The sequence below is a fragment of the Stegostoma tigrinum genome, chromosome 17 (assembly GCF_030684315.1).
Source record: "Stegostoma tigrinum isolate sSteTig4 chromosome 17, sSteTig4.hap1, whole genome shotgun sequence".
NCBI classification, from domain to species: Eukaryota; Metazoa; Chordata; class Chondrichthyes; order Orectolobiformes; family Stegostomatidae; genus Stegostoma; species Stegostoma tigrinum.
Genome location: NC_081370.1, coordinates 38099032 through 38114165, shown reverse-complemented (window position 1 = coordinate 38114165; position 15134 = coordinate 38099032). Strand labels below are relative to the sequence as shown.

Below are 15134 nucleotides of genomic sequence, written 5' to 3'. Positions count from 1 at the left end.
TGCCTGTGTTCCTTGATAGTTTGTATTAAATCTAAGTGCTGAACCTTGATAGGAGCAGAGCAGAGGCTGATTGCTTTTCCTACAGTGCTTCTATTGTGTAAGCCTTGACTTAAAAATTGAATTAGCAATGACATTGAATCAAGATCACTGTATAGGAACTTGTCAAAAAGCTAATTGCAATAGGGGTAAGGGAACAGGGACAAAGAAGAATTAAAACATGTAATGATGGTGAATGTAAAAGTGTGGATTTGGTTGCCTTTATGGGTTGTAATTTTTTTCTGGTTTGAAGAGAGGGCAAATGTTGTGGTTATTTTTGGTTCCTGTAGCCTATCAATCTGAAATAAATATGATTCACAAAACTCATGCTGTAACTAAAATATCAAGAGAATAATTGAAGTAGTCACTAAGTTTTATGCAAATCTGCAATTAAAGATGGAAACTCTAAACTTGGAATCAAAGATTAATATTTGTTATTTGTCAATATGCAGAAGTCTAAAAGTTATAACTTTGGTGTTTTATAATTTTTGGCGAATATTTGTTTCAGCAGAAACTGGAGAAGCAAATTTCATAAAATATACTTAGTCTTAAACGCATCTTTAAAGGAAGAGCCTTTTGGAGCAGCCTGTGGTGGACCCCACTAGTGGAACAGGCAATACTGGATTAAGTGTTGTGCATTTAGGTAGACTCAATAAGGGAGCTTAAGGTGAAGGAACCCTTATGAGGCGGTGATCACAATATGATTGAATTTACACTGCAATTTGAGAGGAAGAAGATAGAATCAGAGGGAGATTACAGCTAAATAAAGACAGCTACAGAGGCATGAGGGAGGAGCTGGGCAGAATTGACTGGAAGAGGAGCCTAGCAGGAAAGGCAGTAGAACAGCAATGGCAGGTATTTCTGGGAGTAATTCAGGAGACACAACAAAAATTCATCCCTAGGAAAAAGAAGCACGGTATAGGGACAATGAAGCAACCATGGCTGACTGCGGAAGTCAGGGATAGCATGAAAGCAAAAGAGAAAGCATATAATATGGTAAACGGCAGTGGGAAACCAGAGGATTGGGAACCTTACAAAGACCAACAGAGAGGCAACAAAAAAAGAGGGAAAATATTAAATATGTAGGTAAGCTGGCCTGTAATATGAAGGTGGACTGTAAGAGTTTCTTTAGATATACAAAGGGCAAAAGAGAGATAAAAGTGGACATTGGAACAATAGAAAATGATGCTGGAGGGATCGTACTGGGGATCAATGAAATGGCTGAGGAGCTGACTAATTACTTTGTCTTACTTTGTGGAAGATACAAATAATCTCCCAAAGATTCAAGTAAGTCAGAGGGCAGAGATGAGCATGGTGGCCAATACCAAGGAGAAGGTGCTAGAAAAACTGAGTGGCCTGAAGATGGAGAAATCACCCAGGAGCGCGTAGCATATACTCCAGAGTTCTTAAGGAGATAGCTGAAGATATAATGGAGGTGTTAGTGGTGATCTTTCAGGAATCACTAGAGTCAGAAGTGGACTGGAAAAGTGCTAACATGACACCCCAGTTTAAAAAGGGAATTAGATGAAAGGCTGAAAGTTACAGGCCGATTAGCCTAACCCCGGTCATGGGTAAGAGTCCAACGTGAAGGATGAGATTTCTCAAAACTTGTAAGTGCATGCTGAAATAAGGCAAAGTCAGCATGCATCAAGGGGAAGTCATGCCAGACAAATCTGTTAGAATTATTTGAGGAAATAGAGTAGGCTAGAGTAGGGAGATCCAGTAGATGTTATCTACCGGGACTTCAAAAAGGCCTTCGACAAGGTGCTGTACAAGAGTCCGCAGAGTTATACAGGGCTCAGGGTGTTAGAGGCAAGGTATTAGCATGGATAGAAGATTGGCTGTCTGGCAGAAAGTGGGCTGAAAAGAGTCTTTCTCGGGATGGCAGCTGGTGAAAAATGGCCTTCCGTAAGGGTCAGTGCTGGGACCACAACTTTTCACTTTATACATTAATGATCTAGCAGAAGAAACTGAGAGCATTCTGTCTAAGTTTGCAGATGGCACAAAGATAAGTAGAGGGACAGGTAGTATTGAGGATGCGGGTAGGCTGTGAAAGGATTTGGACAGGTTAGAAGAGTTGGCAAAGAAGTGGTAGGTGGAGTACGACATGGGAAAGTGTGAGGTTATGCACGTTGGTAAGAAGAGTAGAAGTAAGGACTATATTCTAAATGGGGAGAAGATTCAAGTCTGAAGTGCCAAGAGACTTGGTAGTTCAAGTCGAGGATTCTCTGAAGGTAAACTTGCAGGTTGAGTCAGTAGTCAGGAAGGCAAATGCAACTTTGTCATTTATTTTGAGAGCTAATGGATATAAAAGCAGGGATGTATTTCTGAGGCTCTGTAAGGCTCTGGTCAGGCCACATTTAGAGTATTGTGTGCAGTTTTGGGCCCCATATCTCAGGAAAAGTGTACTGGCCCTGGAGTGGGTTCAGAGGAGATTCACGAGAATGGTCCCAGGAATGTTTAAGGACCCTGGATCTTACTTGGAGTTTAGAAGGATGAGAGCGGATCTAATTGAAACTGATTGAATGGCCTGGACAGAGTGGATGTTGGGAAGATGTTTCCATTGGTAGGAGAGTCTAGGACCTGAGTGCACAGCCTTAGAGTAAGGGGAAGACCTTTTAGATTGGAGATAAGGAGAAACTTCTTCAGCCAGAGAGTGGTCAATCTATGGAATTCACTGCCACAGAAGGCTGTGGACATCTGGTCATGAAGTAGATGGGCCGAATGGCCTTACTTCCACTCCTCTGTCTTATGGTCTTATATTTATGATGGAGATTGAATGTCATGGGGATCAAGGGTTATGGGGAGGAAGCAGGAGAATGGGGTTGAGAAACTTATCAGCCATGATTCAATGGTGGAGCCGACTCGATGGACCAAATGGCCTAATTTCTGCTCCTATGTCCTGTGGTCTTACGGTCTAAGAGTTGGCAAAGCTAAACCAGAAACTATTATCATGGGAGTTTAAGACAGCTACATTCGGTTGATCAAAATCAGTGCAATTTAATTGCTCCCCTTAAAAATGTGGCACTTTGGCCAATGCACTATCTATACTGACACTTCTCTGACGTACAGAGGGTGTTCTAAATTACTGGAGGTGCATTTTTCTGTGAATGAGATGCTAAGCAGACTTTTATGCCTAACAAATGAAGAAGGACTCTTCTTGGTGTCATGGGCAACCAGTTCTCAAAGCCAGATTAATAATTATTTGTTGCCAGGGTGCCTTACTGGAATGATTTATTGTCATGACTGACTGAGCCATGACCACATTTTACAAAGTAATTTATTCTCTGCAAAGCACTTAAGGTATCCTGCCGTGTGATCAAGTGCTACATAAATGCTGAGTTTCTCTTCAGTGGGCATTTACACTGAAGTTGCTAGCTGCTCATCTTCAGCTCCTCTTTGGAGGAGCAGCAGTATCCTCAGAATAGTAGCCTATCTTGCAGCCTTCTCCCTGTTGGCTCTCTGGTATTCTTGCCTCTGAATCAAAAGACTGTGTTTAAGCAATGCTGCAAAGACTGTAATCCACAGATAGGCTAATATGCAGCGCATACTCCTTTAATCATTGGTGGGATGAGGAGGTTGCCAGTTTGGCAGCAATTATGTCCCAAGCTGAATTATCTAGAGGGCAGTTAAGAGTCAACAACATTGCTGTGGGTCTGGAGTCACATGTAGGTCAGACCAGGTAGGGATGGCAGTTTCCTTCCGTAAAGGACATTGGTGAACCAGATGGCTTTTTCTTAACGATGAACAATGGACTCATGGTCATCATTAGATTTTTAATTACAGATTTTTATTGAATTCAAATTTCACCATCTGCTGTGGCAGGATTCAGAGCCGGGTCTTCAGAACGTTATCTGAGTCTCTGGGTTAACAGTCCCGTGAAAATACCACCAGGTCATTGCCTCCCCTCATGCTGTACCATTTGAGGTGATGTCATTCAGTTAAATGAACCTTTCCGCTCTTTCATAACTGTAATAGATCCATGACACTATTTGTCAAAGAATGATGGTGCTCTCCTGTCTCCCAACCAATATCTATTCCTCAACCTATATCATTAAAAGATTGAAATAACGAGGTGTAGAGCTGGATGAACACAGCAGGCCGAGCAGGAAAGCTGACGTCTCGGGTCTGGACCTCCAGACCCGAGACGTCAGCTTTCCTGCTCCTCTGATGTTGCTTGGCCTGCTGTGTTCATTCAGCTCTACACTTTGTTATCTCAGATTCTCCAGCACTGGCAGTTCCCACTATCTCTGAATCATCATTAAAACATAGGTTGTCTGGATTTGGCTGCAAAACAGCACACTGCACTTTGAAGTTTGTAAAATATTTTGAGGTGTCAATAAAGGTAGGTTATGACTATAGATTCTCCCCCTTAACAGATTACGTGATGCCACTTTGCTGCTGCTGAAAAATATCTTTCTGATGCACTTCTGAAAATGTTCTAAAGTGATGATGAATCAGTTTAACACTCTGCATGCGTTAGTGGCAGAGAAGGCTTGTGATACACAGCTATAAATATCGCCATATGGTGCAGACTGTTCAAGATGCTGTGTTTACTAGTGCTGGCCCATCCCCACCCCTCACTGGCGCACTGTAGTATAAAGGATATTAGAGTATTTTCTAGGGCTCCTAGCTCCTTAGTTTCCTCAGCTGGGATCTGCTGTTATGCAACTTTGTTAATGAGAACAAGCCAATGTAACTAGGTTCACTATTCCCAAGAGGCTCACTCTTGAATCCATCTCCATTGATGGATATTACTTTCTTGCTACTTAGCCTACAATATGTGGGTACCAGTGTGATGACTTTTTTTGTAAAACTGGTTCTTTTGTGTGCAGTCATTGAACATAAAATAGGTTGGATATATTTGTTTCAGTTTTAGGAGGCTGGTTTTAAAATTCTCTTCCATTCACATGCATGCACACACTGCTTCAAAGTGTACAGGTAATGACTGAAGATCAGGAGCCAGCATCTAACTGAAATATTGCAGTTGCACATGTCTGCCATTTGGTAGATGCAAAGCAACATAGGGATTTGAGCTTTTTTTGTTTTTAAGAAAGGGAATAAGACCACATGTGGTATTCTATTTCACCCACAGCACCCAAGATGTATTGAAACACAAGCAAACTACCCCCCGCCCCCCGTTGTTACTTTCTCTCCCTGTAAGAACACTGATTTGTAGTTGGAATTAGCTAAGTGACTAACACCTCTCTATTGATTGCTCAATCATGTGGTTGTAGTATTTATGGAATGTACTTCCTAGATTTATGGACCAACCTTTAGAAGATCTAACTTCTGCTTGCTCATGTCAGAGCTATAGCTTGTGAAGTTGTAAAGCCTGTAAAAAAACTACTTGCAATTATAATTTCTGCCAGCAACATTAGGAAATTCCCCTTTTGGAAAGTGGAAGAATGGACACATGATGTGATAGCGATCGAGCCAAGTGCATAGTGTAACAACAGATTTATTGATGAGCTCTTGTAATGGCCTTACAAGGGAGTCGCAAGTGGTTCAGATTACATGAACAGTTTAATAAAAGCAGTTTGCAACCAGTGCCCACTAACTGTAGGTGAAAGGTTAAATTGCCAGTTACTGCAGGATTTAAGCTATTCTTGTCCTAAATTTTTATATATCATTACTTCAGGTAGTTTTGTTGCTGTATGCTCAGTTACATGTTATGAATTTGATGTTCTCAAATCTATCATTTTTGTATACACGTGTATCATCTAACAATGCAATTTGCTGCTATAATCTCTAACTTGTGCAAGTGTTACTCACTCATCACCTTTGTGCTTAAGTTGGCTTCTGGCTCCAGTTTTAAAGTTCTCATTCTTGTTTTGAAGTCTCTCCATTGCCTTGTTTCCTCTGTCTCCATCTCTAACTTACTCCACAAAAATACTAACTTGACATTCTCTCACCAACATGGAGCAGAGCTGTGCCAGTTTGTTGCACTGGTTGATGGTAACAATGTAGTTTGTGATCAATCTTTTTATTTCACTAAATCTGATTTGGACTTGACTGAATATCTGGGGAATTAATTCTACAGCGAAATTAATATTCCCAGGCAACCTAAACAAAGATACTCGCCTTTCGCTTGATTGTTTGGGTGAATTACATGCAATATGGAGTGATGTGAAGGTGTTTGCAAATTCAGATGGATAATTCTTACTTTGCCATGTTTTTTGCTTGTAGACAGAGAAAAGGATCACACTTCAACATCGAGGCCAAGCAGCCCTCGTCTTCAAAAGATTTCCCCAAATGGCTCCAGCAGTGTCGGCAATATCAGCCGAAATTGTAATCAACCCACTGTCGATGGAACATGCAAATCAGGAGGAGAAATGGTTTTTGTGTATGAAAATGTCAAAGAAGGAACTCGAAGCATCCGCACTTCAGAACGGGTTACGCTTATTGTTGACAACACCAGATTTGTTGTGGATCCTTCTATTTTTACTGCACAACCCAATACAATGCTGGGCAGGTGAGCTATATCACGATTGTAGCAATGGAAGAGCAGGAATAGAGTATTCAAGTGGTTCCCAATCTTTTCAGGACTGTGGCACAGTTCAGTGAGACAAACAGTTCAAAGACTCATACATTTTGTTCAACTGAATAGATTACCAAGGAGTGTCACATTTACTCGCTTTTACTGCAGTAGTAGGAAAGGAAACACCTGAGCTATCCATGAGAACCCTGCCCTACCTCCCCCCTTGCACCCCCGCGCCACAAAATAATCCGTCCACCACTGTGCAGCCCAATCATAGCAAGCAAGACTGGTCTGTAGCAGCAGCAGCAACTGCACCCCCCAACCCCCGACTACACAGGGCTTGGATAAGGCGCTGAACCAGATTTGGCTGTAACAAAGGGACAGTTTTGCGGGCTGCAGATTCTGCACTCCATGTTCTCCGTTTCACTGGCGTTGTCCATGTCGCCTGTGGTACAGCACTGTGTGACCTAGCTTTTAACCCCAGAAAAGGGGCAAAGCCCAAAGATGAAAGACTTAGCTGCCCCATGCGCTGATGTTAGTGCCATTTGGTAATCAGATGCTGTGAGTTGTTCACCGCACTTCCATAATATGGGTGCATGGTGTCAGCAGATAAAGCAGCACCTTCTCATCTTTATCATGCACCATTTGAAATCTACTGGATCGTTAGACTGCTTTGACATTCATTTAGATCAAGACTGATCATCTACTACAGCACCACTTTCCTACACTTTATCCCTGCATCCCTTTTATGTTATCTACAATAGTTTCAACATCGATAATAAGCTGTCTTCTAGGGTGGTGAACCCTAGGGTAGAGAAAGCCAAAGTAGAGAATGCCAAAGGGTCACCACCCTCTGAGTAAAGAAATTCCTCCTCATCCGATTCTGAGTCTTTGTCCCTATGTCCTCTGCTCTAGACTGTCTAGCCAATCGATATCCACCTTGTCACTCTCTGTAAATATTATAAGTTTCAATTAGATGACTTTTCAGTCTTCTAAACCTTCAAACACAAGCCCAACTGCCTCAAACTCTCCTCAGAAGATAATCCCACTCACCCAGAGGTTAATATGGCAAGTCTCATTTGCATTCTGTCTATATCGTTGCTTGGATGTAACCAAATTAGTACGTAGTACTCCAGGTGCAATCTTATCAAGACATCATATAGTTGCAGCAAGACATCTTTACTTCTGTGCTCAAATCCCATCGTGGTGAAGGCCAACATGCCATTGTCATTTTTAATTGCTTGCTATACTTGCACTTCCCAACCTGTGTTGATTTATGCAATATTCTTTGTTTTTCTTCCCACCAAAGTATATAACTTGTTTATTCACAATCGATTTCATGTGCCATAGACTTGCTTATTCACCTAGCCTGTACCTTGATGCTTGCTCACATCTGGTATTTGCATGTAACTTTGAAATGTTATCAGCAAATTTGGAAATATTGCATTTTATTTCACATCCACATCATTTCCATAGATTATGAACAGCTGAGGCCACAACTCTGCATCTGAGTTATTTTACAAGTAATAGCCTACCACGCTGACAGTGACCTGTTTATTCCTACTGTTTTCTACCTGTCAATCAACTCTATCAGTATATACCCCGAATCCCACGTCCTGTAAATCTGTTTATTGACCTTTTGTGTGAAATGTTACTTTCAAGACATAGAGAGCTACAGCAATGAAAAAGGCCCATCAGCCCATGCCAGTCAAAAACATCTGCTTAAGTTCTAAGACGACAAGCTGTCGAGCTGGATGAACACAGCAGACCAAGCAGCATCAGAGGAGCAGGAAAGCTGACATTTCGGGTCTAGACTCTCCTTCTGAATAGAGCGAGGTGGGACTAACTTCCAGAACCGACGCATCGCCCTCCGACACTTCCGCCATCTACCCCACTACCAAAGACATTTTATCCCCCCCCACCCTTGTCTGCTTTCCGGAGGGACAATTCCCTCGTCCACTCCACACTCCCCACTCCCCACCACCCCCGGCACTATTCCCTGCAACGGCTGGAAGTGATGCACCTGCCCCTACGCTTCCCCAATCAGCCCCGTCCCAGGCCCTAAGACCTTCCATATCAAACAGATGTTCACTTGCATATCTGCAAATGGAGTATACTGTATCTACTGTTCCCGTTGTGGCCTCCTCTACACCGGGGAAACCAAGTGGAGGCTTGGGGACCACTTTGTGGAACACCTACACTCGGTTCACATCAAACAACTGCACCTCAGTCGCAGAGATAATGGGAACTGCAGATGCTGGAGATTCCAAGATAATAAAATGTGAGGCTGGATGAACACAGCAGGCCAAGCAGCATCTCAGGAGCACAAAAGCTGACGTTTCGGGCCTAGACCCTTCATCAGAGAGGGGGATGGGGGGAGGGAACTGGAATAAATAGGGAGAGAGGGGGAGGCGGACCGAAGATGGAGAGTAAAGAAGATAGGTGGAGAAGGTGTGGGTGGGGAGGTAGGGAGGGGATAGGTCAGTCCAGGGAAGACGGACAGGTCAAGCAGGTGGGATGAGGTTAGTAGGTAGCTGGGGGTGCGGCTTGGGGTGGGAGGAAGGGATGGGTGAGAGGAAGAACCGGTTAGGGAGGCAGAGACAGGTTGGACTGGTTTTGGGATGCAGTGGGTGGGGGGGAAGAGCTGGGCTGGTTGTGTGGTGCAGTGGGGGGAGGGGATGAACTGGGCTGGTTTAGGGATGCAGTGGGGGAAGGGGAGATTTTGAAACTGGTGAAGTCCACATTGATACCATATGGCTGCAGGGTTCCCAGGCGGAATATGAGTTGCTGTTCCTGCAACCTTCGGGTGGCATCATTGTGGCAGTGCAGGAGGCCCATGATGGACATGTCATCAAGAGAATGGGAGGGGGAGTGGAAATGGTTTGCGACTGGGAGGTGCAGTTGTTTGTTGCGAACTGAGCGGAGGTGTTCTGCAAAGCGGTCCCCAAGCCTCCGCTTGGTTTCCCCAATGTAGAGAAAGCCGCACCGGGTACAGTGGATGCAGTATACCACATTGGCAGATGTGCAGGTGAACCTCTGCTTAATGTGGAATGTCATCTTGGGGCCTGGGATGGGGGTGAGGGAGGAGGTGTGGGGACAAGTGTAGCATTTCCTGCGGTTGCAGGGGAAGGTGCCAGGTGTGGTGGGGTTGGAGGGCAGTGTGGAGCGAACAAGGGAGTCACGGAGAGAGTGGTCTCTCCGGAAAGCAGACAGGGGTGGGGATGGAAAAATGTCTTGGGTGGTGGGGTCGGATTGTAAATGGCGGAAGTGTCGGAGGATAATGCGTTGTATCCGGAGGTTGGTAGGGTGGTGTGTGAGAACGAGGGGGATCCTCTTGGGGCGGTTGTGGCGGGGGCGGGGTGTGAGGGATGTGTCGCGGGAAATGCGGGAGACGCGGTCAAGGGCGTTCTCAATCACCGTGGGGGGGAAGTTGCGGTCCTTAAAGAACTTGGACATCTGGGATGTGCGGGAGTGGAATGTCTTATCGTGGGAGCAGATGCGGCGGAGGCGGAGGAATTGGGAATAGGGGATGGAATTTTTGCAGGAGGGTGGGTGGGAGGAGGTGTATTCTAGGTAGCTGTGGGAGTCGGTGGGCTTGAAATGGACCTCCGGATACAACGCATTATCCTCCGACACTTCCGCCATTTACACCTCCGGATACAACGCATTATCCTCCGACACTTCCGCCATTTACAATCCGACCCCACCACCCAAGACATTTTTCCATCCCCACCCCTGTCTGCTTTCCGGAGAGACCACTCTCTCCGTGACTCCCTTGTTCGCTCCACACTGCCCTCCAACCCCACCACACCCGGCACCTTCCCCTGCAACCGCAGGAAATGCTACACTTGTCCCCACACCTCCTCCCTCACCCCCATCCCAGGCCCCAAGATGACATTCCACATTAAGCAGAGGTTCACCTGCACATCTGCCAATGTGGTATACTGCATCCACTGTACCCGGTGCGGCTTTCTCTACATTGGGGAAACCAAGCGGAGGCTTGGGGACCGCTTTGCAGAACACCTCCGCTCAGTTCGCAACAAACAACTGCACCTCCCAGTCGCAAACCATTTCCACTCCCCCTCCCATTCTCTTGATGACATGTCCATCATGGGCCTCCTGCACTGCCACAATGATGCCACCCGAAGGTTGCAGGAACAGCAACTCATATTCCGCCTGGGAACCCTGCAGCCATATGGTATCAATGTGGACTTCACCAGTTTCAAAATCTCCCCTTCCCCCACTGCATCCCTAAACCAGCCCAGTTCATCCCCTCCCCCCACTGCACCACACAACCAGCCCAGCTCTTCCCCCCCACCCACTGCATCCCAAAACCAGTCCAACCTGTCTCTGCCTCCCTAACCGGTTCTTCCTCTCACCCATCCCTTCCTCCCACCCCAAGCCGCACCCCCAGCTACCTACTAACCTCATCCCACCTGCTTGACCTGTCCGTCTTCCCTGGACTGACCTATCCCCTCCCTACCTCCCCACCCACACCTTCTCCACCTATCTTCTTTACTCTCCATCTTCGGTCCGCCTCCCCCTCTCTCCCTATTTATTCCAGTTCCCTCCCCCCATCCCCCTCTCTGATGAAGGGTCTAGGCCCGAAACGTCAGCTTTTGTGCTCCTGAGATGCTGCTTGGCCTGCTGTGTTCATCCAGCCTCACATTTTATTATCTTGGCACCTCAGTCGCAAACTATTTCAACTCCCCCTCCCACTCCTTGGATGACATGTCTATCCTGAGCCGCCTCCAGTACCATAACAAAGCCACCTGATGGTTGCAGGAACACCGTCTCATATTTCGCTTGGGAACCTTGCAGCCCAATGGCATCAGTGTTGGCTTCACAAGCTTCGAAATCTCCCTTCCCCCAGTTGCAACCCAAAACCAACCTAGCTCGCAACCTTCCCTGTCCTCCCACCTACCCACTCCTCCCACTTCAAGCCCAAGCCCCAACCCCATCTCCGACTGACTAGCCTCATCCCACCTCCTTGACTTGTCCGTTCTCCCTGGACTGACCTAAGCCCTCCCTAACTCCCCACCTACACTCACCTTTTACTGGCTCCAACCCCGTCTCCTTGTCTGTCTCCTTTCCACCTATTTTCCCCTTTATCCATCTTCTGTCTGCCTCCCCCTTTCTCCCTATTTATTTCAGAATCCCCTTCCCCTCCCTCATTTCTGAAGAAGGATCTAAAACCAAAATGTCCGCTTTCCTGCTCCTCTGATGCAGCTTGGCCTGCTGTGTTCATCCAGCTCTACACCTTGTTGTCTTAGAACTTAGGTAGATGTTTTTGACTGGCATGGGCTGATGGGCCTTTTTCGTTGCTTTAGCTCTCTATATCTCTATAATAACATTTCACACAAAAGGTCAATAAACAGATTTACAGGACATGGGATTCGGGGTATGTACTGATACAAACAGAGTTGACTGACAGGTAGAAAACCAAGTAGGAATAAACCGGTCACTGTCAGCACTAAGATTGAAGTCATTTCCCTCCTATTGGCATGAAACTAACAGGTCTGTAGCTCTCCCTATTTTGACTTCCTCCCTTTTGTGAGCCGATTCCCGACTTTCCAGTCTGTAGGAACCTTTTCAGATTCTGTAGAATTTTGAAAGATAACCATCAATGTATCCACCATTTCTATAACCACATCCTTCCGTACTCTGGGATGGATCTTAATTATTACAGGGAATTTAATAATGCAATTTTTATTTATTCATTCAATCCAATTAATGCTTTTGTGTTGCCGCATTTCAAAAATGTGCTGTCCTCTCACGTTTTGTTTGCTTTCCTTCCACATTCAAGTCTAGAGTTATTTAAAATTGAGGGTGGAATGTCCTTCAGGTTTGATTCTTCTGCTTAATTAATTCTTTGAAATGGAGCATTCATGTTATTATAGCTCTAGTTTCAGCATCTGTCAGGCATTTCTAATTCAAACATTTGGAGTGCTTTTCCCTTTAACTTGATTTGTGACCATATTGCTAACCACAACGTTGTGTTCCTGTAGGATGTTTGGATCGGGCAGAGAACACAATTTCACACGTCCAAATGACAAGGGAGAGTATGAGGTGGCAGAAGGAATCAGCTCCACAGTATTTCGAGCTATTTTGGTAAGACCGTCATGTTGAGACAAACTCCCAGTGCACGTCTTTTAAGAAACTGATCAGTATCTGCTCTACATGAGATAATGTGTAGCAAAATAAAATTGGGTCATTGTCCTTAACAGCATGATTTAAAGTATGGCAAAAAAAAACTGATTACTTGCATCCTTTGAAACACTTAAGGTGATTGAATAAAATTTGAGCTTGCAGTCAGCTTGTGAGGTGTTATTAATATTCATTAGTGATGCTCTACTTTGAGAATAATTTTAAACCCGCTTTTAGTCAACAAAATATTGATGTATGAGCAAAATGGACTCCAAGGGTTGATTTCTGAACTGTGAGCAGCTTTACAGTTTTTTCACAACTTTAATTTGGTCCTGTGTTCAGGAGGTTCTTCATTGATCAACAGAAGCTCGAGGGTGGTTTTTATGGTTGAATAATGCAGTTCCATCTGTTCAGTCTGGCCTATTGAAGGATATTACTGAGGAATTAATGACTGTTTTGTTAATCTGTTTTGTTCTTGTATCCTGTGTAGACAATATCCATTTTATGCAACATCAGAAAGTACTGGAGAAGGCAGAGAATATTTCTGTTTACAAGAGAGTAGGAGATTAAAAAATAAATATAACTGTCATCCAGGATAAGTTTTTTTTTAAAAACTTTGATTGCTTTGTCAAGTGTTTTTTCTTTCCTATTGGGAATTTGAATGTGAGAAAACAGGGCCTGACAGTTAATTCCCTAGTTCAAATGTGAATTTGCCAGATGAATGTTGCCTCCACTCTTCTCAGCAGGATGCTGCTACGCCATGAACATTTTTCTACTTTCAGTGGTTTCCATTCCTCCTTTAGCCACGTAATCACACATGTTGTTAACAGGTACTGACAGCTGGTATCATTGGAAAGTACATTTTCTATTTTGTTTTACTTATTTTGGATCTGAACATCATTGATGTGACCAGTTTACACCCTATCCTCTGATAGCCCTTGACAAGGTGAACCATGAAGTTAAACCCCTTCAGTCAGTGAGGTATAAGTGTGATTAAGTGGAGTGTTCCAGTATTTTAACACAGCAACAGCATTGGGACAGCAATATATTTCCAGGGTGCAGATGTGACTATATGACCCCTTGAGCCATCCCTGCCATTAAATAAGATTATGGCTGCACCACCACGAAGTAAGATCATACCTGATCTTTGATCTCAATTCTACCTAACTGCCCAATTTCGACATATTTTGAATCTGGTAGATTCCAAGAATCTCTGCCTAAGCCTGTCCAGTAACTGAGCATTCTCAGGTGTCTGTTGTAAAGAATTTTCAAAGATTGACATCCTCTGAAGAGAGAAATGTTTCCTTACAGCAGTCAGAACTGCCCTTTTATTTTTAATGTGTATTTTTTAGTTCTAGACTATCCAAACAGGGAAACAGCTTCACTATCGGCCCTGTATTGGTCTTTCAGGAATCTGTTTTATTTTTACTGCTCCATTCCTTTTATGGTTATCAAAGGTGTTTTCACGGTCTGCTTTATATTTCTAGTTACTTTACTGTCAAATATCACCCAGCATAAGTTGACATAGGATACAGGGGCACCATGTTTCCAATGCCAAAAGTCTGTGTTTTTGCATATACTTGGTATAAGTAGACCTTGGCATAAGCTGTTCTATGCATCTGTTAGTAATCGTCTTCAGTTTTTCACTCCACAAATCCATATATTGCCTTATTACTGGTTGCAAGGGATCAAGTCAACATAGGCTGTGTTGTGAAGATGGGTGCGAGTTTAAGACGTGTCCATTCTGCATCAGAAATTGATAACTTAAAAGTGGCAACTACCCATGCTGGTGGATCAATACTTTTTTGTGTAAGTCAGCCTCTGGTTTATAAGGAATCTTTGAGGCTTCAAAGGTCAACTTAAATGCCAAGATTTACAGTAGATTTTCTCTGTCTTGATTATTTGGTCATCCTTTTCTGCTTTCCAAAATTCTCCCTCTCCTCAGGCTTACTACTCATGGCAATATTATGAATTTATTTTAATAGAACAGTTGAAAAGTTGTAGCACAGAGGCAGGGCCATTCTTCCTGTCATAACTACACAGGTTGAACAAGCCACCCGTTCTAATGTCACTTAACAGTTCCAGGTCTGTAGCAGGTTCCAGCACTTCAGGTCTAGGCTCTTTTTTTAAATGAGTTGAGAGTTTCTAAACTGGGCAGCAAATTCCAGACACCCAGCACACACACTGTTGAAAAGGTTTTTGCGCAAGTCCTCTCTAGTCCTTCTACCAATCACCTTAATTCTGTGCTCCCTGATACTCGAATACTTAGCATTAACATTCTTAGTCAGCTGCAGATAGATCTGTTATGGAGAGTATTTTTCTTGATTGAATGTATGCTTTTTTAACACTGATTAAATATTTCTTTAAATTTTTTGCCATTGCTTATCTGCAATGATACAATTCAATCTAACCTCCAGAAGTATTTGCCTCCCATTCCTACATTGATTTTTATTTAAGTTTAAAGCTATAA

The 15134-nt window shown here is 44.0% G+C and overlaps 1 protein-coding gene across 6 annotated transcripts in view; it reads left to right on the top strand.

Moving 5' to 3' along the window:
• Positions 1–15134, top strand: part of btbd10b (BTB (POZ) domain containing 10b) — a 99219-nt gene that overhangs the window by 60519 nt on the left and 23566 nt on the right. For all 6 annotated transcript variants that reach the window (XM_048545272.2, XM_048545273.2, XM_048545276.1 and 3 more), the window contains 2 exons: positions 6226–6511; positions 12526–12628. In XM_048545272.2, the coding sequence (XP_048401229.1) occupies positions 6226–6511; positions 12526–12628 (389 nt within the window). The remainder of the gene's footprint in view (positions 1–6225; positions 6512–12525; positions 12629–15134) is intronic.